Here is a 26,040-nt window from a genome sequence, read left to right as displayed (position 1 = left end):
CCTCATGAGTGTCACTGTCCGTCCTCACCAGGCTCCCAGCCACGTTTACGGAGGGCACAGTAGTCACGTGACCAACGTCAGCTTCCTGTGCGATGACAGCTTCGTGGTGTCGATCGGAGGGAAGGACATGAGCGTGATGCAGTGGAGGATTGTGTGAACTGTTCCAATGATGAAGCCGGAGGCAAACAGAGCTGCACTAAACTGAACTGTGGATCTGCTTGAACTGAATAATGAGCTGCTGAACTTGGTGAAGAGCCAGGGCCTTGATCCTGAACCCCCCCGACCCCCACAATTCCCGCGTACACTACAATTGTAAACTGATAGGTAACACTGCTACAGGTACAGCGCCACACTTGCTGCAAACGCCTCCTCTCACTAGTGGGTTTTATTTAGTGATTCTAGACTGTTTATCAGTGACTTTAGAAGAGCAACATTTAACCACTCAGGAAAATAGCAATGACGCAGGAAACACGATTAAACACATCAGAAGATACTGCTCTATCCTTGCAAAATCATAAACATAAATCCAATGTTGAAGCTTGAACAACACACTGTGTCTCAATATGGGGAATTGTGGTATCTTCTGCAAAGATTTCGACCAATGGAAACATATCTAGACATCTAAACATATGAACACTGTAAGTGTGCTTAAGCTTCCAGCTTTTTTAAAAAAAAAACACTTTTTCTAATATTTATTTGTCCTTTAATCAATTGCACTTGTTTTCTATTAACATACAGCTCACTCAACGTGTAAATAAATAGTATCAAATACATGATTTGGCCGTGACGGTAAAATAGATACCAAAAAAAGACTTTCCAACTTGAGCTATGCTTATCACAGATGGGTCCTTGTTCAAGATGGATTTGACCGTGTCACTGTTACTGCCTTTTCGATATTGGAAACATTCATTTTTGCCCCTTTTTTATTTGTATTTTATTGTGTATCACTTCTGCCAAAAATGTCAACCGTCTCTCACTAACTTGACTTCTCAAAGAAATCTGAGCACCGATCCAGTCACTTCTGTAACATAATTACGGTTATAGGTCTCATGCGTGAATAAAACCTCCTTGGAGTCAGGTAATAAAGCAGATTTGACTTTAAAACATGGTGGTGTCGGAAGGCCGAGTTTTCGTGGACTGTTTGTTTGTTGTACATGTTGTTTTTCCCTGTGAATGTCAGTCATCTTAGCTGTTGTGGCTCACTCTTCCGTGTTTTTTATCTAACACAAGCAAGGGAATTGTTTATTGTCTCATGTGGTCTATAAAAACATGGAACTTCAAGGTATATTTAATTTAAGAATAGTTTAAAGGGGTAAAAGTGATGGGATGACAGAGCAAAAAATGATTTAAGATTTTTTTTACCACCCAGGTCAAAGATCAAGCCGACCAAACGTTGTCCGCTATTATTTGTTCAAACAAATATCCACATTTAATGGATTAAACGAGCCTTTTTTAGATCCACGTTTAGTCGTTTTTCAGTGCATTCGGGGGCGTCTCTGCCTGCACATGCGCGTCTTGACCACAGAGGAGCAGCATTGAGCAGTCGCCTTGCTCCGCGAGCCGCATTAGCATTTCTTCCCCCAAATCCCCTCCAGTTGGTCTCCACAACACCGCGAGTGAGAAGCAAACATGGCATGAATGAGACGACTTCTCACCACCGCTCTTCCCTGCCTTGTCTCGAGCCTAAGCCCGTGTGACCATGGACGTCAGCAGCAGCCGCAGCAGCAGCGTGGAGAGCCGAGGAGACGAAGCACAAAGCGGCTGGCAGAGCAGCTAACCTGCCGCACGGTTCACCATCTTCGGCTGTGTTTTGCGTTAAAAAGCGTCGAGAGGCTGCTTCCTTCTTGTTACAAAGACTCTGTGTTCGTTAGATATACCGGATATTGAGAGGAATCATCGCCGGCTGGTGAACGAAGGGTACAATGAGGTAAGCGGCGGCGGCTAGCATCGTGTTTGACGCGTCATGATTCAGCCTCCATCCCCGCATCTATCTCACTCAAAACAGACTCTCCTCTCGTCATTTCCCCTGACTGTTTTATAAAATGAACCATTCCCTTAGGCGGGTTCTGTGTGCTGGCGTTTGACATACGTATGTGTGAGTGAGCATGATACATGGGCATAATGTGTGTTGCCTGTCAGGAGCCATCCATTGTCACCGCAGGACCCGCCCATAGCGTTAACGCAGGTTATAAACCAGGCGAATGTTGCCATGGAGACGACAGCATCATGTATTTCTAGCAGAAGGTGATATCGAGATGTAGTTGGATGTGACCAGGCTGAGGGTGGGGTGGCTGGACGGGGGTGTAACAGAAGAAGAAGAAGGAGGAGGATGTTTATTCTAGTGGTTGCCAGGCAGGTTTGCAGACCCCCCCCCCTCCTCTATACACACATAAACCCACTCTATCCACACATGCACCTCAGCCTGTTTCAAGTCCACAATCTTCGGCCTTAACGTTGTATTTTCAGCTCCTCTCTTTGGTTATGATGGTATGCACAAAGCACTGGGCCCCAAATCTCCTGCTGCTGCTGCAGCGGTCTGCTGTTCTATTTATGACACGGCCCTTTTATATTTCCCTCTCATCTGTAGTTTGACTCCTCTGTGTCACCGTAGTCTGCACCAGCGTGCTTTATGGCCGCAGATTAACGCTGACAGCTTCCCTCAGACTGCTATTACAGTAGCCGCTGCCGCCTGCGTTTCTAGTCCCTCGCAGAGGAGTCATGGTTAGAGAAACATCTCAGAGTGTTGGGCAACATGTTTGTTTCTATCCGCAGGCAAGTGAAACATTTGCTGTGGGAAAGAGTCAGCTACATCCTCTGCCAGTTTATGAAAGATACAATTTTCACCAAACATGGTTTGAATGTTCTTGCCTCACTTCAAAATGATCTTCTGAATGCCTTTGTTTCCGTTTAAATGTAGTCTTCCATGAACAGATCATTCTTAAAGCGGGCAGATTTTACTTCTGGTTCTTCATCTGATGCAGCTTTTGTTATTCCTCAGTGGCTGATAGCTTTGCTGATGAATTATGTCCATGTGTTAACAACAATACAGCTTTATTTGACTAGCAAAAGTTCTCTGTAAAATGATCCTGACGTTGTTGTGCCTACCTTCAACATGACTCGTTTTATCACTGTGGATCAACCGAAAAAAAATTTTCTTGAGTATAATTGACAGTTATTTCTGTTTAGATTAGCATGTCACCGGGAGAAATCTCATTGAAACCACCTAGAGAGTGCAGTCACTCAAAAACGTAATGTTTACATGGTGCTTCCAAATCCAGGATGCTATTTTCCCAGTTTTTCTTACCCCGCTAGTAGCATCTGTGGAATACAGCTGTCAACTGGTCTCCGTTAGAGACAATTCCACAAGGTTTATTATCAAGTGAATCTTGAAGGAATTCACTTATACATTGTTGCTCATTGATTTAAGTTTTACTGATCAAAATTCATGTTTCAGAAATGCCATGTTTTTTACACGCTGTGACTGACTGAGCCCAAGCTTAGGATTCACTGCAGAAGTTTGTGTAGCCGTTACTTATTCTCTTGAAGGAGGGAGTTTTTTGCAATCTGGCTGATATTATTAGTATCTTTTTGTATGTGACACATTTCATTTCTTGAAATCATTTTTAATATTCTTTCTTTTACGATTAATTCAGTGAATTGCAGTTGTATGAAATTAGTCCTTTAAAATGATACAGATGATTATAGTTTCAGCATGAAACTCATTTTGACTTGTTGTGTATTTCTTCAGTGTTATTTGTTGTGGCCAGATCCTTCACTTCTCTTGTGAGAATAGGAAAGGTATATAGAAGAGATACTCACAATACAGATTCATTTGAAGTGTTTCTTTTGAGTGTGTTTCAATTACGTTTATTTTTACTTTACTATGTGGCTATGCCTTTTACATAATATTAAGAGCAAGTTTGCTTAGAGGATTTTAATGAGGTAAGAGTACTGTTCTTAAAAAGGCTCATGGAGGCATTTGAAATAATTGTCAGGTGTTATTTTTCAAGGCCTGATTCCTTGTTTTAAATTCTTTTTGTGGAATATATTGGATGAAAACTGCACAAGTTCCTCTCCGTATCCTAAAAGAAAGATATCATAGTGCCGTGTATGTATTCTTCGGTGGCGGGCAGATGTTCTTACAAAAAGACAAGAAGTCATTGAGGTTTTTAGTTCAGCATCACCGCTTCTATTGCGTTAAAGTGTGTCCATCTTTGTGCATCACTATGCTAGTTATTTTTAGTCTGCCACAGAAAGGATTTTGTCCTCTCCTTGCTATGTTATCCTCCTGTCCTGTTTTACGGTTAATGCAGGATGATTTCTCATCTGGTGACTCATGGTTAGGAAGGTGCACTGTGCGGTCAGGAGAGGGTCAAGTGCTTAGTACAGCTTGCTGGCGCGGTGGATACCATGATATCTATCGCAGCCCACGGCATTATCTATTGACATCTCTAATTTTAGCGTCCATGATGTTTGGTTGTAAAACCTCTGCATCGCCAGGTCAGGAGATTTGGGTCCTCACGATTGTGTTCATCCTCTTGGCAAATAACATTCAATCGTTTGAAGCTGGGCCGAGCCGTGTTTGTGTCCCACCATGGCACTTGCTGTGTCCAGGGAGCTTAGTTTTCTTCCCTGCAGATGGGATGGTGTATTTTAGGGTGGTTTCAGATAAAAAAAAAAAACTCTAGCCTTTCAGAAGATGAATGCGATGTTTGTTTTACCAAATCTAAAAATGGACCCTTTCTGTCTGAGCCATGTGTCTGATGTAGAGCTGGAATGTTGTGTCCCAAAAGCTGAATGAATGAATGGGTGTGTCGCAGTTTTTCCCCCCTCTCCTTGTGGTTAATTTATGATTAAAGCTTCACGACTGACCATGAAAAATCCGGTTACAGAAGAGTCTATTGAATGCTTTCAAAACTGCATGGAAAAGACGGGTGGGTGTACAGAAGCGCCACAGATATAATTTCCATGCAGTAGAAGTGATTCCTTGGAGGTTGGAAGACTCTGATCCTCTAAAGTGGAGCGAGGTGACTGGTCTGTAGCAGTCACATGTTCTCACTCTCTCTCTCGCATTCCCTCACTCGGCTGCAACACTCCTCGTCTCTGGCACTTACTCCTTCACTCCTACTCTCGAAGGCTTATGTCTGCAGTGTCAGCAACGGAGCCTTTGAGTGGATGTGAAGAAGGGATAGTTGGACAGCATGTATCCCTACCCCCAGGTTAAAACCTGTCCTCCGTAATCTTGTCCTTGGCTTGAGGGCTAGAGTCTCTTCTGCAGCAAAATGTATTCCCTGGACGACTTTGGGTAGGTCAACACAGCCGCTTATCATCTCGAAAATGTCGTTTTTTTTGTAGTTTTCTTTGTGTCTGATCAGCTCTTGTGGCTTTTAGCGACATGCCAAAGATGGTCTGCAGGGAAACCGTACAGCTGCTGAATAATGCAGAAAAGCAAAGAAAATGGGGGAAAGGAAAACAGTTGCCTGTGTTTTCTCTTCAGCCAGCTGTTAGCACGATTAGTTACCCTCAGCAATGTTATCCATTACCCCAGTGTGTGTGAGTGCTTCTTTTTTTCCAGGGAAAAGGGAGGAATGAGCTGGTATCTGTCAGCGTGTCCGCTCAGCTGTTGTGTTGCTCCAATACTTACATGCATGTGTAGGTGTGAGAAAGAGGAGCAGGATCGCGAGCGTTAATCTGGGACTGAGTGGGACTATCAAAAGCCAGATGATAGCGGGTTAGCAAGGTCTCTGTAATGTGGCCAGGGCAGATTACAGCCTGGCATGTAGATTTGCTGGAGCTCAAACACAGATGTGGGACAGAAAAGATAACATCAGAGGTTTATGCTCAGCTGCAGTGATTTACTGGGAAGCAGACTTGTTGGGAGAGGAGCGTCTTCCCACACAATATTGTAAATAGGTCAAATAGAATCTTTCATATGTGTACTAAAGCCGTGGGTCTCGGCAGGAAAACAATGGAATGCTCGCATCAAGGGGAGCCAGTCCTCGCCTCGGGTTCCCTCTTGTGGGTTCGTGTTAGGGTTATTCTGTGTGAGATTGATTCCAGAACATAAGAAACCGAAGCGGTAGCTCATTTGGTCGACCACCATTTTCTTTACTCATCTACTGAAGTGGTTTTTCTGAGGTGGGTGGCAGGTTTCTTCAATGGGATGGGGAGCTCTGTCTTCTGTCTGAGTCACGGTTGGAGGAGGGAAGGGTGTCTTGTGTGGCTGTAGCTAGGAGTCTATTTCGGTTGCCTTGTCCAAGGAGGAGACACAATAGTGGAACGGATGAAATGAAGTGGGTTGTGAGGTAGCACTACTTTTTTCCACGTCTCTATAGCTTTATTATGAATTGTAAAAGGTAATCTACGCCACGGAATGCGCGCAAGCGACATGCAAGCTCAGCAAAAAGTCGGAAATGAAAGAGTTAAATAACATCAGTGCAAGAAATGTAGATCTTTCCATGACATGATCTAGTGTTCCTAGAAACAGCAGTGGTTGTTTTAGAGATGGTATTTCAGCCTTCTCCCAGGGATAGTTTATCTGCGTAGGAGTGTCGCCGCTGAGCATTGTACATCCCAACGGTCCTCTTCAGCAGTCACAGCTACAGAGCACTGACTTAAGTCACTGCCATTCTTGACTTGAATATCAACAAAAATACTGGAAACTGCCTAGCGCAGGGGGCCCCTGCACCGCTAAAGCACAGACAGATTCTATGTGAACTTAGCGTAACAGTGAAGCCCCCTGTAGAATATGTGTGGCTATCCATGGCATTGTTTCATGATATGATGCTGAATACTTTGTAATTGTTGGTGAAGAGGTGCTGAAAAGTTAGGGCCAAATCTTAAGATCTGTCTTGCCTTGTCATCGTCTCCTCAGCTCTTCCGTGTTCATGAACTCAAGTTGACCATTGGCTTTGATCCAGATACACACTTTGCTTTGGCACGACTGTTGAGACGCCACATTTAAGGATCTTTATCCTTATGTTATATTGTACGTACATACCACTATGTCAAAGAGAAATGTAGGTGATGTACTCTGGATCTATCAGTGATTTATCAGTGAAGTGACGAGCGATCTTTTCTCAAAAAGGTTTGAGATTTGCGTCTCGTGCGACGCCAGCATCAAATGCAGTGCAGCAGCGGTGTTGTGTGTGTGCTGGTTCCCTTTAAGGATCAGGATTAGAGACTGAGGAAGGTGCAGTTGGAAGAAGAGGTGGGGGAGGGGTGGTTTGGTGGTGGGGGGGTGTCATCCATATTGTGTCCATGACAATCAGCCATGGGGCCTATTGGAACCATGTATGACCTGAATTAGTGATACCACTAAGGAGGTCAGTGTGGTAGTTGTGTTTAATATTCAAGTAGTCGCTATACATTTAGGAATAATGAGCCTGTTAGAATATTGAAGTTAAGCTTTTGCCTTCTCTTCTTCCTTTGATCCCGCAGAATCTCAGATCGATACTCAACAACATTTAGCTCCTTTGTGTTTCAGTTACTCAACTTCTCAGTGTGGATGTCGGATAAATGGCTGTCAAACAGCTAACAGGTAGCATCCCATCTGGCCACTTCAGTGTCTCCCCATCTTCCCAGGAGCAGTGTGTGATTCTCTTAAATATTAGGGAGCACACAGTCCTGCCTCCTCCAGGCGTGGGGAGCCTCGCCTGACACAGATCGCTCTTGTTAACATTCCCCTGGCCTGTCGCTGAAACTGCCAGCTGGACGGTCACAGACACACGTGAGAGGGTGCAAGGCTTCAAATCATCAGCTACCGATTCCACATTCAATTAGACGCTGCCCGACCAATTATCTCTGAGCTGTGGAACGCCTTCATCCAGTTATACTGTTTTCAGAGAAGGTTATCTTCTGACTACTGTGAAATCATGGAAGAAATAAGAACATTTAAGGTGTTTGAAGTGACTTGAAGATTGCAGCTGGATTATAAGCAAGAGAATCACCCTGTATAGTATGTTTAGTCAGCTTTATACCAGTAGCTTATGGAGTAGTTCCTTCAGTATCATGCATAAACGGTGTGTTGTACTCAAAAATATCAGAAACTTTGATTATTAGCCAGATTTAAGATTCAAGAACTTGGGCATTTCATATTCATTCCACAGACTGAGGTGCCTGTCGGTGGTCCATCCCTACAGTTCACATGCTGTGAGCCACTTGAAGCTCTTAAAATAATAACCACACAACAGTGTGAGATTGAAATAAGCGAATTATTGACTGAATTAGACATTAATTTCCATACTTTACGGTGTTACGTTGGTTACAGTCAGGTCTCAGAGTGGTCCATTAATGGACTGTTCAGGACCTAACAGTTAATGAGTGTTGTAAACATTAGTGTACACCCGACTGCCGCCGCTGTCCTTTGAAGTAAAGGGCATCCCAGTCAATATCAGCTGACCGCCGTATGGACTCATGCTAGTTAATTCTGGCATCTGCTTAATGTGGGGTGACCATGGCAACGGCAGGTTGAGTGGAGGAGAGGGCGGGGCGGCGGGAACCTCCTACCAGCACTGTACACAATCTCATTTTACTGTGTGGCCATTGGGGGTGGTCCAAGCTGATTGAGACGGATATGAGGTAATCTCCCGTGGGTGAACCGTTTGACAACAGCACAGGGGTCCAATCTGACACACACACACACACACACACACACCAGCTCATCTGCTCTACAGTCTGACTACAGGCTGGTCAATGACTTCATCTCCTCCAGTCTGTCTGCCACACATCTCTTTGTTGCTCTCAACCTTACTATTTAATACGCAAGAAACTTGGAATCTAATATTAATTTTGATTTTTTTTCCCTAATGAATGTATATCATTTGTTTTTCTCTCAGTACGAGATGCTTTTGAATAGTTGTACGCTCAGTTATTGCTGGTAACGGTGTTCTCTTGCGCTATTTTTACAATTACCAAAATGGATGTACAGCGTTTTCACCTGCTTCGTTACTGCCTCCCCCAGAGTGTCAGTGACTCAGGGATGTTTTACGACCTCATCTGTGCCAGGTCTGTATCAACTGTGCTTTGTCTGCCAGTGTGAGTGTGGGCGTGTATGTCAACACAAACCTTTACAATATCGGTAGTTTATTTTTAAATCAAAGAGATTTCACAGCATTGAGATTTAATGTGTTTGTTCATTCAAAAATAATTGTATCATTGTTTTACCATTAAAATATGCTTTATTTATTTGGGCATATTAAAAAAAATCTGTGTGATGACACTATAAAAATAATGCCTGTGTCACTGATTAAACGCTCAGTTTAGGTTTAACTCCAAAAAGTCAAATTTCCATGTAAAAGTCACATCTTGTGTTCTGACTATATTTATCTGATGGCTTTATAATAGATGAGCAAACATCCTTCAAAGTAGAAATTTCTTCAACAAATAATTAGACATTTTGATGTCAGTCCTTATTCCACACCGTAAAATCTCATTGTATTTATGAATTTTAATAGATGTGTAAAGTTTCTTTCTCAGTTGAATATTATTTGAAGCCATTTTATTGTGTGAATTGCCTTTACGATTCCTTTACTTGTTGTGTGCTGCCTCAATGAAAAGTCTTTCACTGCTGAATTTTAATCAGAGCTAAAATTCTAATCTGCAATCTTAATCTCCTCAGTCACTGAAACTAGGTTATTTTAGATTGTGTTCGTTCATTTGGCATGAAAGTTGCACTTTGTCATCGCGCTTCAGTGTTATGCGTCGTGGTCTTTTGTCTGGCTTTCATATTTGTGTGTTGGCATCTTTCCGCTGGGACGGCTCTTTCCAGTGAGAAGCAGAGATGGTGCCAGAGAGATGCAGGAGGAAGTGTGACACGACAGGGAGCTTCTTCTTTATTCTAAACACTCAGCGCGCTCTGGAAATAGAAAGGCTTCAGTAAAGGCTCCATACATGTTTAATTCAATACATCATGGCTTCTGGCAAAGGCAGCTGCCTTTCAGGCCAGTGCCCTTCTCTCTTCTTTCTAGCGGGAAGAAGAAGAGTGAAAGATAAGGGGACTTGATGTAACAAGGGGGGAGGCTTCCATCTCAATTTATAGGATCAGCTTCTTATAATGAAGAAGGGAGCGGAATGGGGGTTGAAATTAGAACAAAAGAGAGCCAAGAGGTGCAGCTTCAGAAATGATCTGGTCTCACGTTGAGTGAAATGTTTGATATTCTAATAAAGGAAATCATGACCATCACTGTGGACACTGCAGTATATTCCAGCAACCTTCATTGTTATTTATGCAAATGAGACGGGCTAGAATATTCCGTATGTAGGTCACGGGTTCACAGATTGGTTGGGTAGGAAACCAGCATTCATTTGTCATCGCTCACAGGATTTTCTGCAGTGAACAATTGGAACATTTAGCTGAGATTATAGGCACATTAATGTTTGCATTAATGCCGTTGGACTCCTGCACTCTGCTCAGTTTCACATGAGCACAGTGCTGTTTTCAATCCCTCTCTGCTGTGTGAGACTGCACTTTAGTGCGGCTTGGGGAGCTAAAGGCGCTTGAGTATCACAGAGGTCACAATCTGGACATGGGCCTCGGTGAAATGTCTATATACAGATGGAATCTGCTAAGTTATGATGTCATCTGTTTAACATGAGCTGGTTGATGGCATTCATTTTTAAGTCGGCGCTTACTGGGTATGATCATGTATTAACATACATACGATGGTGTATAACGTTGCACGTGTGGGACCCCAACATGAGGCCTGCGGTGTCGGTGTCTGATTTGGGTGGTCTAAGGATGGTAAACTTGGAAACAGCATTCTCATACAGGGCAGGGTCTGTACATGAGCACATAGCAACAGCATATGATTTCTCTCAATGCTGAAGCCCAAGTAGTTGAGCATTGCCTTTGATGTGGCTCTTATTCAGCAAGCATATTCAAGTAATGTTTTGGCAGTGATATATATGTTAGTACATTCATGTTTTATATTTCTCTATTCTTTTTGATTGAGGATCTCCGTCTTCAGTCAAAACCTATATATGATTCCTACTGTTGCTGATTTTCACAATGAAACCTGGCCTGCTACCTAATTTTTATGCTTAGTTTGAAATGTGTGTCTCAAAATTCTATATTTTAGTGGTGTTTTGATTGTCATGAAGATTTTTTTTTAATTAAATGTTTTATTTTTCTATTTTCTTAAATTGTCGGCGTAACAGCTTCAGTATCAATTATTGATATGATACTTGAAACAAAACAAAGTTCAAAAACCTCTTGGAGATTTACACAAGAAATTACTTATTAAGTTATTACCTTTTCAGAGACAACAATCTTCTCATTTCCACCAAGCTCGATTTTGAAATGTTGCTTCTTCACATAAAGGAACATTCTTAAAATATTAATATAATATAATATATAAAATGAAAACTGGTTTGTGGTTGATTGATGTATAGCTGGGTCGCCATCAGTGTTGCTGTTTAAGTGTGTTCAACTGTGTTGCAGTGAAGACGAAGAGATGTCTGTTTTGTTGTGGGTGGTTTGGCCCATATGTCTTGTTCCAGATTCTGAAACCTGGCCTTTTTATTGAATTGGATAATTACAAACCTTCAGTGATGCAGCTGTTTTGGTTGTGTAACGTCTTTTAAAACCATAGATGTCGACACTTTTTCATGTTTTTTTTCTGAATACTGGACTCTCAATGTATTGATCCCGGAGTCTTGGCTAAAAACCCATCTGACCTACTTGGTGACAAAACAGAGTTGCGGTTTAATTCGACCTCCGTCAGCTCTGACTGTGTCTGTTAAACAAGCCAAGTGTTTGCGAGCTTAATTACCAGGCGTCACACTGACTGTCAGGACTCCAGTGGGCTCGTGCCTTTCCTACTTCCTGCACAGTGGAGCCTGCGAACAGTACTTTCCCTGTGGAGCAGATTAGAGGTTTTGCACCAGAGTTAAGTCCTGGTTAATTTAGACTTAAGACTGCAGTGAGGTAATGATCGGCCTGTCAGGTTCTGCCTCTAATCCAGCCTGGAGAGCAGACCTGCTCCTACTACCAGCCGGACCCCTTTACCCACCCAAAAATACAACCCACCCAGAGCCATATGAGCCGCACATCCACCCACGTTTAACTGGAGGCTATAATCCTCATGGTGACGACTGAATTCATACCACAATTTTATGCCCAATATTCCCCTTCACTCAATGTGTTTTGGGACTGGCCTATTTGGGTGTACATTATTTATATCTGCTGCTTTAGGAGGGTTGGATGTAACATTTGAATCATCTCTTATTATGATACTTTTTGCTCCTGCATCAACACAAACTGCATGAATAATTGAAAATGTTTATCTTGCAGTCAGATTTGTTCCAGATTGAATCTCCTCCTCTTTTCCATGCTTTCGGTGAGCACAGTTTGCTCTCCCGAGATAAATAGCAACATGAAGGAGCCATTTTTACTCCACTGGAGTTTTCAGCCTGACTGTGATGGCACATCTTCATTAGTTACAGAAGCAGCAGGGGATGCATAACCGTGTAATTACCTGGCGCTGGAGGCTTCACTGAATCACCGTCTTCTCAGGCTTGTTTTATGTCGTCGGCTTATTCATTTGCATGAATGATTTATTGAGAGGGTAAATGGCATCTGTTTAACAAGCTACCAATGTGTTCAAGTATGATATTATATTAGTGTATTTCTATTAAAATAAATCCCCATCGTGACTATGGGACTATTAAAAGTCAACAGTAAGTCTGTTTGACTCAATATTTGTTCAGGTTTCCTCTTGGTGTCAGAACAGAAGCTCCACTTTCTACATAATCTAATAATAAAAGTGCTGATACTCAAGAGGCCGCTCCTCTTATGCCTGCTTTCTTTTATTTCTCCACTGGAATAAGTGAACGCGTCATGTTTTTCTTGGAGTGGAGGATGCTGTCGAAAGAAAGACAGACATATATGTTGGTCTGAATGGGACAGAGGGAAAACATTCGTCATTCGTTCACAAAGTTTCTAACGGTCTTCTAGTCTTGTGTGATGTGTACTTGTTTGGAAGAGGCGTGCAAACCTCGTGCGCTTCTGTTTGCTAAACGGTGCCCACTAGACATCTGGTGGAATACAAGTTTAACTTTGCGTGGTGTTGTTTGTGAGTCATGGGTGCAGCCCACCTTGTTTTTCAGCTTGTCTTTTCATGCCTTTTCAATATTAATAGTTCAAGATTAGAATACTTTGTGACCTGCTTTTAAATTACTGAATTTAAAAGCAGTTATCATGCTTTTAAATTTGGTAATTTGTATTGTAGGTTTCATTCCATAAATGATCCTGTGCTCCAGCTGAGATCTTGACGCAGCATCTTGAGGACGGTTTGGCAGCTCCAGACAGAAACATGCCTGTGTATCGCCGACTGTAAATGATTTGCTGGATGTTAAATTAAGTGCCATCTGTCAGCCAGTCTTTCCACTTGTCTGCTATATTATTTACATTATGATTCGGCACTTGATGGTTCCCAGATGATCAAGCTCTCAGCACACGGTGGCACTGATAGCCGTGTATCTAATAACGTCTGAGATGAAGTGGCTGTCAGAAGTTCAGTTCAGAGCTATATATATATATATATATATATATATATATATATATATTTTTTTTTTTTTTTTTTTTTTTTTTTTTTTTTGTGAAAGTAGACTGCATAGTTTCACTAGCAAATATTGTGTTTTCTCATAGCAACTTTAAGATAAATAATGATCATGAGGGTTTGAATAAATTATAACTCGTAGAACTTGTTCTGCACTTGACCTGTCTCCTGTGTATTTAATGTTAATATGAAGTTGTGTCAGTGGGGTATTTATTTGTTTTGAAAGTTTTCCATTTTTGGCCTTTTGTTTTGTTCAGGTTAACTGTTGACTCCGGATGTAAGTAAATGTTTATTTGGATAAGAAACGTCCGCCTCGCGATAGAATCCAGAGTTGGATGTCTGCCTTCGTCTCTTCTGCTCCATGAAAGGTGGGATCACCTCCAAATCCCTGCAGCCTTGCTTTTCAGGGACATGTAGTAAAAGATAAATGAATGATTGCAACATGCTTGCATGGTTTTTATTGCTCCTTCTTGGACTGACCTGTGTTCAACTTTTCTTTTATTGTTTTTTGAAAGAGTTTGTTATTCCTACAATGGGAATAGGATCCTACTTTTTATGAGTTCATCAATCATACAATGTTTGTACACATTGACCATCGATCAAACATTGCAGGCAAGTTAGCCGAGGAAATATTGTTCTGTATGTCAGGAAACTTCCATTGTTAGCATTTGTAAATCACATTTGTGATCGCTAGTTTTGCTGTCAGAGCTAATGGTTTATCCAAATAGACCTTTCAGTCACGGCCTCATCCTGATGTAACGCCTCTCCTCACATGTCCCACATACTCCATCAACACATCACAAGCCAGACTAAGACCTGACGCCTGTTTTATTTTAGTTTGAAGAGAAGTGAAAACGTCAGCATCAAGCTCATGCCCCCCATTCCACTGACCCAAACTGCTCCAGAAATAGGGCCTGTTTTGAAAGAAGATCCATGCCAGTGATTCAGCCTGTTCCCCGCCCGGCCCGGAAAACTGTGGTGGTCCGAGAAATATATTTTATATTTAATCTTTGGTTTGACTGCAAATGACTCCATGAAAGTAGAAAATACATATATTATTAAAATGGCATCATGTGTCACTAGAAAATGTTGCTTAAGTGATTATTCATTCAAGGCTTGTCTCAGGACCAGGAGCTGAGCTGTGTGTCCTGCGAGGCGTCTCTCAGGTGTCATGCTGTCTCTGTCCTGGAGGGACCGGCTAAGAAGAGAAGGTTGTCATGGAAGGAAGTCACACGTTGACATTTGAGCGTAAAAGTCAACCTCGGGGATTTAGAGGGCAGTTAGAGGCTCTGAATGACAGACAGGCTATTGTGTGTTTCTTCTGCACTGATAGTTTGCATGCATCAATCGAATTTATGTGGTGAATGAGCCAGTTGTGAAGGTCTCTGTCATCATTTCTTGGTGGTTGGAAACCAATTTCTTGACTGTGTCCTCCTGTCACACAACCTTGAGTGTGGCACGAACCTGGTTTTGTTGAGAAGGACAAGCATTGTTTTTCTGCTGACTTTTCGTCATGTGTTTTCTGATGCGTGTCATGGATTTAAGCTATTATTCACATGGACTGCAGCTCCTCAGTACTGCATTTTTTATCTCCCTGGAATTTCAAGATGCAAAAAAAAAACGGTGCTATGATGCTGCTAGAAACCACAACACGCGCTGCTGTGGCTCATCTGGTGCGTCACACCAGCTGACTGCTAATGTGAGCAGATTAGGGAGCAGGCATCCAGGGAGCCGGCCCCCCAAGGTGTTGAAAGTGAAAATTTGAGAAGTGTTTAGTGTCTCCAAGATGCGAGTTAACCTCCTTACTAGCTCCACCTGCTGCTGCTCTTGTCACTGAAAGCACCTTCAGGCCTTCAAGTCACATGATCAACTTTAACAATCTGAGCCGTGTTTTAAAACCCCACCAAGAAGCCCACATTTTACATTCATATAGTTAGCACACAAGACAACTGGGCCTTTTACTCACCATGTCATTACCAGAACCATCACACACACCCTGGCTCACCACGTCTGCTCACCACAGTAAAGACCAGCAGGCCACTGGAAACAGTCCAGTGCTACATTTTTAGTTTGAGGTTTCAACTGGTTTTGTTTACTGCGATTTCATGTCTTGACCTCAGCATTCATAGAAGCAGCTTTATGTTGGTGTGGCGAGTAAAAGTGCAGAGCGTCCGTCCGTTAGCTAACCAGAAAATCGCTGTAATGATACAGCATCGGTTAGCTATCACCACGATCACACCCTTCTGATGCTTTATTGTTGTTAATGAGTATTGTTTTCACACTCTGTCTTTTTCTCGCAGTGAACAGAGCATCTGCCAGGCGCGAGCCTCTGTCATGGTCTATGATGACGCCAGCAAGAAGTGGGTGCCCATCAAGCCCGGGCAGCAGGGCTTCAGTCGCATCAACATCTACCACAACACTGCCAACAACACCTTCAGAGTGGTGGGCGTCAAACTGCAGGACCAGCAGGTACGACCCGAGGCGTCATACATTTCAACTGTATTAAACTCAACACGTTTTTAGTGGCAGTTTTTCCAGTGAAGAAGAGTAATAAATATATATTTGATAACTGCAGTTTTTGACTGTTCACGTTATTTTTGTAATTGTTCACATGAACTACTTTGAACACTCCCATGATTTGAATCCCTGTGAGTGTAAAATGTCAAAACACAGATAAATGGCTTAAACCATGACAGCCACAGAATTGCAGCTGTTTCTCATATTCCTGACATTTGTGATGTAGTTGTGCTGAGATGCACACTAGCATTGCTGTATGACAAACTACTCAAGCCAATTTGAGGAGACCAGGCTGGGATCTCAGTCCGACCCAGCTTAAAACCCATCTTTTATACATGACTCCGGGCAGAGGTCTGTGCTCTCTGAGTGCACTTCTCCTCTTATATTTAGAACTCATTCCCTGCATCTATTGTTTATGGAGGAAAGCAAAAGGTCACAAACTCTCATGAGTCTGGAAAAGATGTTTCTTTGAAAAGGCCCTTTCGTTTGAGCTTTTTGTTTCTGTAGTCGGCCTCACTTTCTGCTTTGTATCATGCTCATGCTTTTTCACTTTTACCGCAGTTCTGGGACATTTAGACCTTTAAATAACCATTGAAACTCAATAATCATGCTTATAAATCTTTTCAACCTAAGTACGCTTTTGTGTATTTTCACTTTTTTTGTTGACATTTATCATTTTGACACGTCTCTTACCATGTTTTTTACAAAGCTTTTTTAAACTCACTACTAATGTAAAATAAAGGATGCTCTTATGCTCACTATTTACTTGTATAGTCATGACCTTGAATTTGTCTCTTCCTGCTCTTCCTTCTTAGGTGGTGATCAACTACTCCATAGTGAAGGGACTGAAGTACAATCAGGCCACCCCGACCTTCCACCAGTGGCGTGATGCTCGCCAGGTCTATGGGTTGAACTTTGCCAGTAAGGAGGAGGCGACAACCTTCTCTAATGCCATGTTGTTTGCCCTGAACGTCCTCAGCTCACCTGACAGTGGAGGTAAATATCGCTCATAGGCACAATTGTTGGAGGATCCAAGCTTAGCTTCAGTGTTATATGGGCTTTATATGGGTACTCTTGCAGATAAAGGTGTGTCTGTAGGTGTTTTCAGTTCAATGTAGCTTCAGAATACACTGGACTTGTTGAGGGGTTTGCTTGATGACTAATAAACGCAACTGCGTTATGCTGCCCTCTGCTGGTTGGCTCGCGTACTGCTTCTGAACCGTTATTGAAGGGCTGAGGCTTATGTCAGTTTCCTGAACATGTCTTGGTTATTTCACGTTTTTGCAGTGTCACCTTCATTTAATATCATTTGCTTCTACTTTCAGTGTAACACTGTTAAATCTTTCTCAACATACATCATGGGAACATGATGTGGAAATGATCCCCTAATAAACTGGATTTAAAATGCAGTCATGAGCTGCTGTTTAGATTAGACTGGATGAACGAGTAAAACTCCCATGAAGTGTGTTTGGTTTTATCCTGCTTCAGTTGTGAAACCAGTTCATTTAACTAAATGGCTTCAGGCAGGATCAGGTTGCAAGCTACTTTTAACATGTGTGTGGCAGTGTAAGAATATCAAAGTGCTTGAGTGAAGTGCCAGTCCGTCTGACTATTAGTGGTCAAAAAAATTTGATATGGAGACGTAATGTCCTGCCTCTTCATGCTCATATAGCAGCTCCATTTTTTTAGGAGAGCTCAGATGTGCGATCATGGACCACAGACACTACATAGACCTACTGGTGGATTTGCTCCAGGATAGAAATCTATTTTGTGTTACATATTTCCATTATTATTTCAACGCTGGGAAGTGATCTAGGCGAGTAGCTTGGATGTGGATTGACAAGCACCATGCTAACATCAGAGTTTTCTCCTGGTGTCCTCAGACGGGTTTCTTCGACCATCATCACTCTCAGTAAGTGTTTGGCCTGAATAAGAATGGAAAGAGAAACAAATAGAAATGACATCAGTCGAGCAGCTAACCAAAATCAGAGCAGTCGTTTGAAGCAAGACCTTAAAAATAAAACACGGCTGCAGAGTTTAGCGGCCATTTTAAATTCCACACATTTTACATCTGAGGCTGTTTGTTCGTGCAGGATAATCTGTGACAATATGCATCATATTTTAGACTAATGTGGAGTAACCGACAAGGAAAAAATGAAAGATGTGTTTGGCCTTTAATGTTGAGAGATTAAACATAATTACTCCACTTTGTAGTCAATTCACAAGCGTGAGTCTCATTGACAAGTCTGATCAGGCCCTTCATCCCTTGGGGCTTCTGTCTTCTCATTCCCCATGGTGACATGCACCATAAGCACCACCGCAAACATTCGGCGGTTAAATAACATCTTATTTACTTCAGCCTTGTTAACCTTTGCACATGGGCTGTTGGGCGTCGATTAGAGCTATAGGTGATCATCAAAACACACACACACCATAAGTTGCTGAGCAGATGTGTGAGCCATCTCTGTGCACTGGAGGTCACATGGTGCTCAGTTCCCATTTAAATGCTCCTCTTTTATGTGCAGTTTTGGCACATCAACAGATAGAAATGAGCTGACTTTTTTTATTACCGTGTGTGTGTGTGTTGTGTGTGCAATGGCATTCACCCAGCAGTGAGTCAGGAGAAATCTCATCCATTTTTGCTGTGAGAAATTTGTGATGCAGTTACATCATCCAAGTAAGCTAGTCTGTGGGGCAGAACAGCGCTGGGATCAGTAGGAAAATGATAGGGAGAGCTTAAAGGTACAGATGAGGTGATGACTCATTTACTGAGTGCAAATGTAAACTGGAACAGTTGTTGGGCACGACATTAAGTCAACAACCAAGAGACCTGTCAACTCACGATTGAATAAAATAAATAATATATTTATTGTGTTTGTAAACAAATATATTTTTATTAGGAAAATGTTATCAGAAAAACATATTTTATAGGAAAAACTGGAAAAAAATACATACTATTAAAAAAGGGAAAAAAACAAACAAGCGCGAAAAATGGCCATTACAGACACCGTTATTGCAGATATATACATATATATAGTGAGTATATTTGTTCTTCAGATTGGACATTTTTTCCAAAAGGCGACCGACGTGAAGGTCATCATTTCAAAAGTCCGGCTGCGGTGGACCAGGCTAAAAATAAGAGCAAGTGTGTTCCCGAGTGATGGGCAGATGAGGTATCATGAAGCAGTGTTGCAGGGTTGTGTGTCTTAATTTTCAGGGACCTCTAGATGGCGATCTTGGTTTAGAAATGATGTGAGGAATTAGTTGTTCAAGTCCAAACATTTTACTGCATGCAGAGCCATCTGGTGGCCTCTGAAAATCAGCCCACTGTTTCATGAAACCTCATCGACCTATCATTAGCGTTTTATGGAGCCAACACTAGGTGACTGTTTTTTGTTGCAGCCAAATGATCTTTGTGTGAAATGTGTTATGTAATTGTTTTTGAAAAAGGAATACAGTCATATGTTTGGGATTGTCTTCTGATATGCAGTATGTCTGTACAATGGTCAACAAAGATTTTAAATGTAGTAATGGTAAAAAAAAAAAAAAAAACACAAGTTGCTGACCTGGCCTCCTCGGTCTATCTTGCCTTTTTATCATGTGATCCACGATAACCTGCTCCCTCTTACCCCTTCTACAGCCCTGCTCAGTTACTGAAAAGCAGCGAAAGCTGGTCACTCTGTGAGGTGTGAAGGCATTACTGCAAAGTATTCCTGTCCCATGTGACAAGTGGTCTTCCAGATGTTGCCTCCTACATTAATAGCTTCTCTGAAATTAAGCTGCTGCAGCTCTTTCGTCAACAAGCGCTGCGATCATTTGTGACTGTTAATCTTTGCTCCAGTGTCGTTTATCAGCCCATATTTTCCTCTTTAAAAGTGTCACAGGGCATTTTTTATCGTCTGCGGTGCAAGGTCATGGTTATGACTGCCACTGCGCTGGCTACTGTTCTACACAAGCACATGAGTCACGCTCTCTTTTGAGGGTTTAGCTGAAGATATCTTAATCACATATTGTCACAAAACGGTATGATTATGTTCCTTGTGTTTTCACAGGTCCAGTTGTCCAGCGCCAAAATGGCCCGTCCTCAGAGGAGAGCGAAGCCCAGAGGAGGTACAGTAGTTTCTCACACAAGAGAAATCCAGAGAAATATCTGAAGAACCATGTTCTGAATTCGAAAGGATGATGGAGCAGCATCAGATGCAGGTTCACAAGGAGAGAGAGCGGCGGACGTCAGGATCAGGTGAGGTTTGAACAAACACACACCCAGCTAGCAACACACACACTGCCCTGGAAACCACGGCCATTCTCTCCCCGCTACACAAACATTAGCTCCAACTCTCAACAAACGTTGCCTCTGCTTTGCCTTGTCAAATGAGGTAAGTCGAGCAGGGTTCTTCCCCATCCTGATTTAAAGAGAACAAAAAAAAGAGCCCGGTTCAGTGCAGCAGGTGTCTGGAGGTGAACCCCAGTGATGTCTGTGTAAGTTCCCCACCTGAGTTGCTCCCCAGTCTGTATCTCCTGCTTTTTATCCATTCGCACATGTAAATGTTCAAGTCTGCACTTCAAAAAAAAAAGAAAAAAACACCTACAGACTTCAACATCACCCCCTCCTCCCCCCTCGGTGACACGAGTGCCCCCCTCCCGCCCCCCGTCCCTGCAACATGCTGTAGTGCCATCTCTCTTCCAGCTGCCGTTGGGGGACTCGCCATACGCTCTCTGATCATGGCTCAGTCATGTTGCATTCTGCTGCTTGATATTTTGATTCTCTCTTGATTTGCAGTTTTTTGATTGCTCCTGTTTTCTCATCATTACTGGCTTGGTTGCTCAGTCGGTTGCTTTTCATTCTCACGTTTTTTTTCTCTGTTTTTCTGTTTTCCTTTGTTTGTTGCCCTCCTCGTCTGCATCTCCTCTCTCTCTCTCTCTCTCTCTTCTCTCTCCCGTCACAGTCGTTTCCACACTCCAATATAAAGTGTCCACCCCTCCCACCCACCCAGACACTCCACCTGAGTACAGACAGTACCGAGCTAGCACACTGCCCCCCTCCTACGTCCGCGTGGCCTCCTCCTCATCCCCTCCCTCCTCCTCTTCCTCACCCTCGCAAGAGAAAGAGGCAGGGGCTGGCCGGGACAAGGCCCAGCTCTCCTCCCAGCTCTCCACCTCTCTGGCCTCAGCTTTCTCCCCAGTGCAGTCAGGAGTGACCACTCAGGGCCGCCAGATCCGTCAGATCCCCCTCTCACCCCCCACCGCCGCCCGCCACCTTCACCACCAGCACCAGCAGGACATGCTCCCCCCCAAACACGGCACCTGGTCGGCCTCTCAGTTGCAGCAAATGTACGCCCAGATGCCCCCCTCCTCGTCCCCTCCGGTTATGATGGCCATGCCCGTCAGGCAGGGGATGCCCCCCCAGCCTGTCCTGCCGGTAGCTCACCCCCTCCCGCCGGTCAACCCGAGGATGAAACCCCCACCGCTTGACCCCACTGCCGTAGCCAGCTCTCACCAGTACTCGCACCACCAGCCCCACCCTCACTCCAACGGCCAGTCAGACGACTCCTACACGCCTCACTCTCACCACCTCCCGCACACCCCCCAGTACTGCGAGCCCATTCCTCTACCCCCGCTGGTCAGTCAGCCACCCCCCAACTCTCAGAGCCCATCCACCTTCCACCCACAGCAGCAACATCAGCAGCAGGTGTACCACCAGCAGGCCCAGTCTCACACCAACACCACCTCACCCCCCTCTTACACTGCCGTGTCTGACGGGGGCTCGCCCAAGAAGACCCCCTCCCCTGTCCCCCAGCAGGGCCCCATGGTCAACAGCAGTAAGTACAAGGAGGAGAGGAGGAGCTAGTTCTAGTGTGTGTTTGTGCGTGTGTGCACCTGTTGGCTTTTGTACCTGTGAGTGTGCGAATGTCTGCATGGATGTTTTTCAACAAACATAGCAGCCTAATAAAACGTTACAAAACAGTTGGCTGATAGAAAAATATGTAGTGGCGGTTTGATGGGCGGCTAGAAATATGCTTAAATTGTTGTTAGAAGCGATGATAGATGACCAAAATTATTATATTTGGAAGGATTTCGACTCATTTATTATGATTCATACAAATCCATATTATTGAAAATGTAATTGTCACATTTAGACTTTCAAATTTCTCAAAACGTAAACCTTCAAATAGCAACAGATTTCCCAGAAACTAAACTGCACTTCCGTGCCATTGGAATCTGTGTTCTAAACTGGCCACACTGGTGTAAGTCGGTGAGCTCATCATAGCGCTGAGCGGGCCCCGCAGCACCCCGAAACTATCAGCTGCCATTAACAGGTGTGTAATTCTGCCCTCCCAGGCCCCCCTGTGTCTGCAGGTCACCCATCTATGCTCTCTGTTGCGCCTCCTCCAGTTGCAGCCCCAGCTCCTATGGCTGGTCCTCCTGCTCCGCCGCCGCCTCCGGGTCCACCGCCGCCAATGGCAGTCCCCCCACCCATGCCGCCGCCACTCCCTGCAGGCGGGGGCCCTCCCGGAGGACCGCCGGGCCTCCAGCAACAACCCTCCGGCCTGGCCGCCGCACTGGCTGGAGCGAAGCTACGTAAAGTTCATAGGGTGAGTTCATGTGTTTCATAAAGAGGCCCCTGACCAAGTACAATGATTCCCACCTGATCCTCAGGATGAGAGCAGTCCGCCAGGCTCCAGCGGTAAGAGTGATTCCAACAGGTCAAGCGGCGGCAGCGCTGGTGGTGGGGAGGGTCTGATGCAGGAGATGAATGCCTTACTAGCTCGCAGGTAAACATGCTCGCAACACGCGCTTCTAGTTTAGCATCTGAAAATCATCATTAAGCCAAAAACATGTTCAGACTGTATCAAGACATGAAATCCCTCTGCAGCCAGGTTCCTCCTTCTCCACAATGAAACTCATTTTTCTCTTGAAAATGTTCACCATTTGATATTTACAGGAGACTCCTTTAGATACTGATACATTATATGGTAGGGATGAGTGATAACCAAACCAAGCCGCCGACTTGACAATTCTGCATCTCATGATAAATTCGATAAACACACGACTCACACTTAAATGCAATAATAACAGTTTTACTCATCTGTACTCACTGATCTTGTTGTGCTTGTATTGCAACAGACGGAAAGCTTCAGAGAAACCTGATGAGGTGAGTGAGATTTCCTGAGTTTCATCTGTTGATGCCTTGTTTTAAGCGTCTGTCCCTGTATTTCTGACTGGTATTCATCAACTAAAGATTGTAGATCTGTGACATAACTTTCAGGCTCCTTAAACTACATTCTGACATGTTTGTTTTGTGTCTCAGCATGTATTAGAAGATAAACTCCTGTGTTTCAGCGTGTATTTGTCCTTATACTGTATAATTATACTTGTGTGATTTTGTATCTTTTTGCTGCCATAACAACAGTTTTAATATGTCCTTGAACACATGTTATACTCCATATATCAGTTTTATTAATCATTGTACACCATGTAGTGTTGTCATAATGTTCCCTCCAACTACGTCTTCAAAATATGTTTCTACACACCGCCCATAACGATCTCCTCACAGTCATGTGACCCTCAGCGGTGTTACATACCTGCTCATTTTGGTGTGAAAGTGTTGACTCACATGTGGCGGTCGTGTGCATCAGCAATGACACCGTTGTCTCTCCTTTATTCAGGATGACTCCAGCGGTCGGGGACCGGGTCAGAACTCGACAGGTGACGATGCTGGGAACTAAAGTCAGCATGTGTGTTCTCATTGTTCCCTAACACTATCTCTTGTATTGCTTGCTGCCCCTCAGATGCTCTGAAGAAACCGTGGGAGAGGTCCAACTCTGCTGACAAGTCCTCGCTGGTCTCCAGGTCGGTGTGCGGTGTGATGCAGACCAATGTGTGCCACAATATTCTGGGTTGCTCCAGTTTCACCGATGTCTCCTGTACCACATTGGTTACCTTTAGTCCAAGTGGCTCTGTCACCTGAAGTGTCGCTGCTGTATGTTGCAGAGTGCGACCTGTGGGCAGCAATAGTGAAGCAGACACCGAGTTCGACAGAATGAAACAGGTTTGCAGACCTCATTTACCAAGTCATGTTTGCACCTCGACTTACGCTCCTTGTTTGTTTTGTGTCAAAGGAAATTTTGGATGAAGTTGTTCGTGAGTTGCATAAGGTGAAAGATGAGATCATCAACGGTGAGTGTCGCGCTGAATGAATCACCCGTGATTTTCCATGAAGACGATTCCATGCTCACACAACTAACAGGCCATCTGGATCTGACCCACCTGGGCTTGTGGTCTGTGGGTCCAGATCAATATGTGTCCCTTTCACATCCTGACATCTGGTTACTTGTCATCTGATATGATTCTGACTGTGAAATTTCAGTCGAAATAGACGCGAGTAAAACGTTAGACCAAAGAAAGTGGCTAATACAAAGAGAGAGAGAGAGAGACCACCAGGCTGCTCTGAGCCACCACACCGGCTGAAAACATCTGGGCATTGCATTCATCTACTGACCAAACAAACTGAAGAATGAAAGACCAGAGCAGACAGATAGTTTCTTATGGTAACTATGTAGAAAATGATCATTGTGATTTGCTTATTCATGTCATTTTAGAGCCATTGCCACTGAGAAATCCAGCTGTTCTTTTTGAGTTTTTCCCTACTATTACTGCCAAAAACTCATTGTTATGTTGCGAAACTTTCAGGTTTTTTAAATCTCTACCAAAATAGTTTCTCTGAAGCCTCCTTTCTCCTTCTGTCGTCAGCCATCAGACATGAAATCGGCAGAATCAGCACATCTTAATGTCATCGGAGCAACATTTGGAGGAGAGCTGGAGGTGGATGGACAGGCAGATGCACAGACACGAGGACCGAGGAATGTTCTCTCAATGTTTCTGTGACCCGACGTTGCAATGACACACCGTTGCAGAGATGTTGTGCCAACATTTGAGTCTGCTGGACAGCGATTAAAAAAAAAAAAAAAGAGAGAGAGAGAGCAAAAGAATGACAAGAGCGGGAGAAGAGGAAGTGAAACCTTGAGGACAAAGGAACAAAACGGAGGAGGAAGTCTACCTAAGTGGAGGGAGGAGTTGGGTGTCGTGGTCCTCTCTGTGCACCTACAGACTCAGTCAGCCCGGTGTTGCAATTCTCTGTTCTCTGTTCAGTCTTAAGAAGAAAATATTTTTGTTTTCTAAGTTTTTACTGTTTTATTATTTAAATCTGTGGTGACATTGACAATGCTGTGGATGACGAGTATTTTATGGATATACGAGAAGGAGAAAGGAATCTTGCACACCATTTTCGTCAGCCTTTTCTATTTTCTAATCTCTGATTTACCCCCCCATTTGATGCGAAGAAGCACAAACACCTGCGCCCTCTGCTGGCTTTTTCAAGCGGCTTTTTATGAACCGCCGTCTCGCGTCAGGCTAAGCCTTCTCCTCGAGACGGTGCAAAACCCAGAAAAGGCCCGAGACCATTGTTTACTTGGGGATCGTTCACCAAACAGGCCCGGAAGTGTAAATGTGCCACCAGCTTTTGCTTAGACTCACAGCGTCGTAGTGATATCTCGTAGTAACCCTTATGCTTTGTGACCCCGCCCCTACCCCCCCTCCAGGTATGCATGAAACCCTCATCCCGTTACGCTTTTCATTTGATTTGAGGAAAAACAAACGGTGGTACATTTATTATCGTGCTTTGTTTCCATGAAGAATCCCCCTCTCTCCGTGTATACGATGTTGATAATGGTAGCAAAATGTGGAATATACAAATAAAAGGGTTTCTCACCGGCGATATGCAAACCTTGTTGTGGAGCGATGGACGCAGATTTGGCTGCTCATTCCTACTGTAGTGTCTCTGGTGTTTGGAAACAACTATTACAAAAGACATTTTCTGATATGCTGATGACCAGTTGTTTAATAAATCGACCCTGTTGGCTGAAGCCGTCACCTTCCTCCTCCGTTCCACAGCTCTTACACAAGG

General features: G+C 43.6%; 2 protein-coding genes across 15 annotated transcripts in view; both read left to right on the top strand.

Moving 5' to 3' along the window:
• eml1 (EMAP like 1) overlaps positions 1-1,441 on the top strand; it is a 35,273-nt gene extending 33,832 nt beyond the window's left edge. For 6 of the 10 annotated variants that reach the window (XM_053844805.1, XM_053844804.1, XM_053844810.1 and 3 more), the window contains one exon: positions 32-1,440. In XM_053844805.1, coding sequence (XP_053700780.1) covers positions 32-157 — 126 coding nt within the window. In that variant the 3' untranslated portion in view covers positions 158-1,440. Of the gene's footprint in view, positions 1-31 lie in introns of all 10 variants that reach the window. The other 4 variants (XM_053844809.1, XM_053844812.1, XM_053844807.1 and 1 more) reach the window with 2 other exon arrangements.
• Positions 1,442-1,548: 107 nt separating this feature from the next.
• evla (Enah/Vasp-like a) lies at positions 1,549-25,999 on the top strand. 5 transcript variants are annotated; one of them, XM_053845168.1, is made up of 14 exons: positions 1,549-1,927; positions 15,860-16,028; positions 16,892-17,072; positions 20,129-20,186; positions 20,255-20,316; positions 21,023-21,895; positions 22,470-22,669; positions 22,734-22,849; positions 23,202-23,229; positions 23,744-23,783; positions 23,867-23,927; positions 24,069-24,126; positions 24,197-24,254; positions 24,828-25,999. In XM_053845168.1, exons 1-14 carry the CDS (start codon positions 1,923-1,925, stop codon positions 24,863-24,865), a joined length of 1,947 nt encoding a protein of 648 aa, XP_053701143.1. In that variant the 5' UTR covers positions 1,549-1,922; the 3' UTR covers positions 24,866-25,999. The 5 variants fall into 5 exon arrangements, with proteins under 5 accessions (XP_053701143.1, XP_053701142.1, XP_053701145.1 ...); XM_053845167.1 differs by lacking the exon at positions 1,549-1,927 and adding an exon at positions 5,095-5,305; XM_053845170.1 differs by lacking the exon at positions 1,549-1,927 and adding an exon at positions 8,706-9,006 and having other exon boundaries at positions 22,416-22,669.
• The last annotated feature ends 41 nt before the right edge of the window (positions 26,000-26,040 follow it).

Source organism: Synchiropus splendidus, chromosome 16 (genome assembly GCF_027744825.2).
Source record: "Synchiropus splendidus isolate RoL2022-P1 chromosome 16, RoL_Sspl_1.0, whole genome shotgun sequence".
In the NCBI taxonomy this organism is placed as follows: Eukaryota; Metazoa; Chordata; class Actinopteri; order Syngnathiformes; family Callionymidae; genus Synchiropus; species Synchiropus splendidus.
This window is presented reverse-complemented; position numbering and strand designations above follow the sequence as displayed.

Coding starts and splice junctions, on each gene's coding strand:
- evla (XM_053845170.1), top strand. CDS start 8,918: ATGGATGTACAGCGTTTTCACCTGCTTCGTTACTGCCTCCCCCAGAGT. Junction 9,007..15,859: donor TACGACCTCATCTGTGCCAG/GTCTGTATCAAC, acceptor TTTTTCTCGCAG/TGAACAGAGCATCTGCCAGG. Junction 20,317..21,022: donor GCGGCGGACGTCAGGATCAG/GTGAGGTTTGAA, acceptor CTCCCGTCACAG/TCGTTTCCACACTCCAATAT.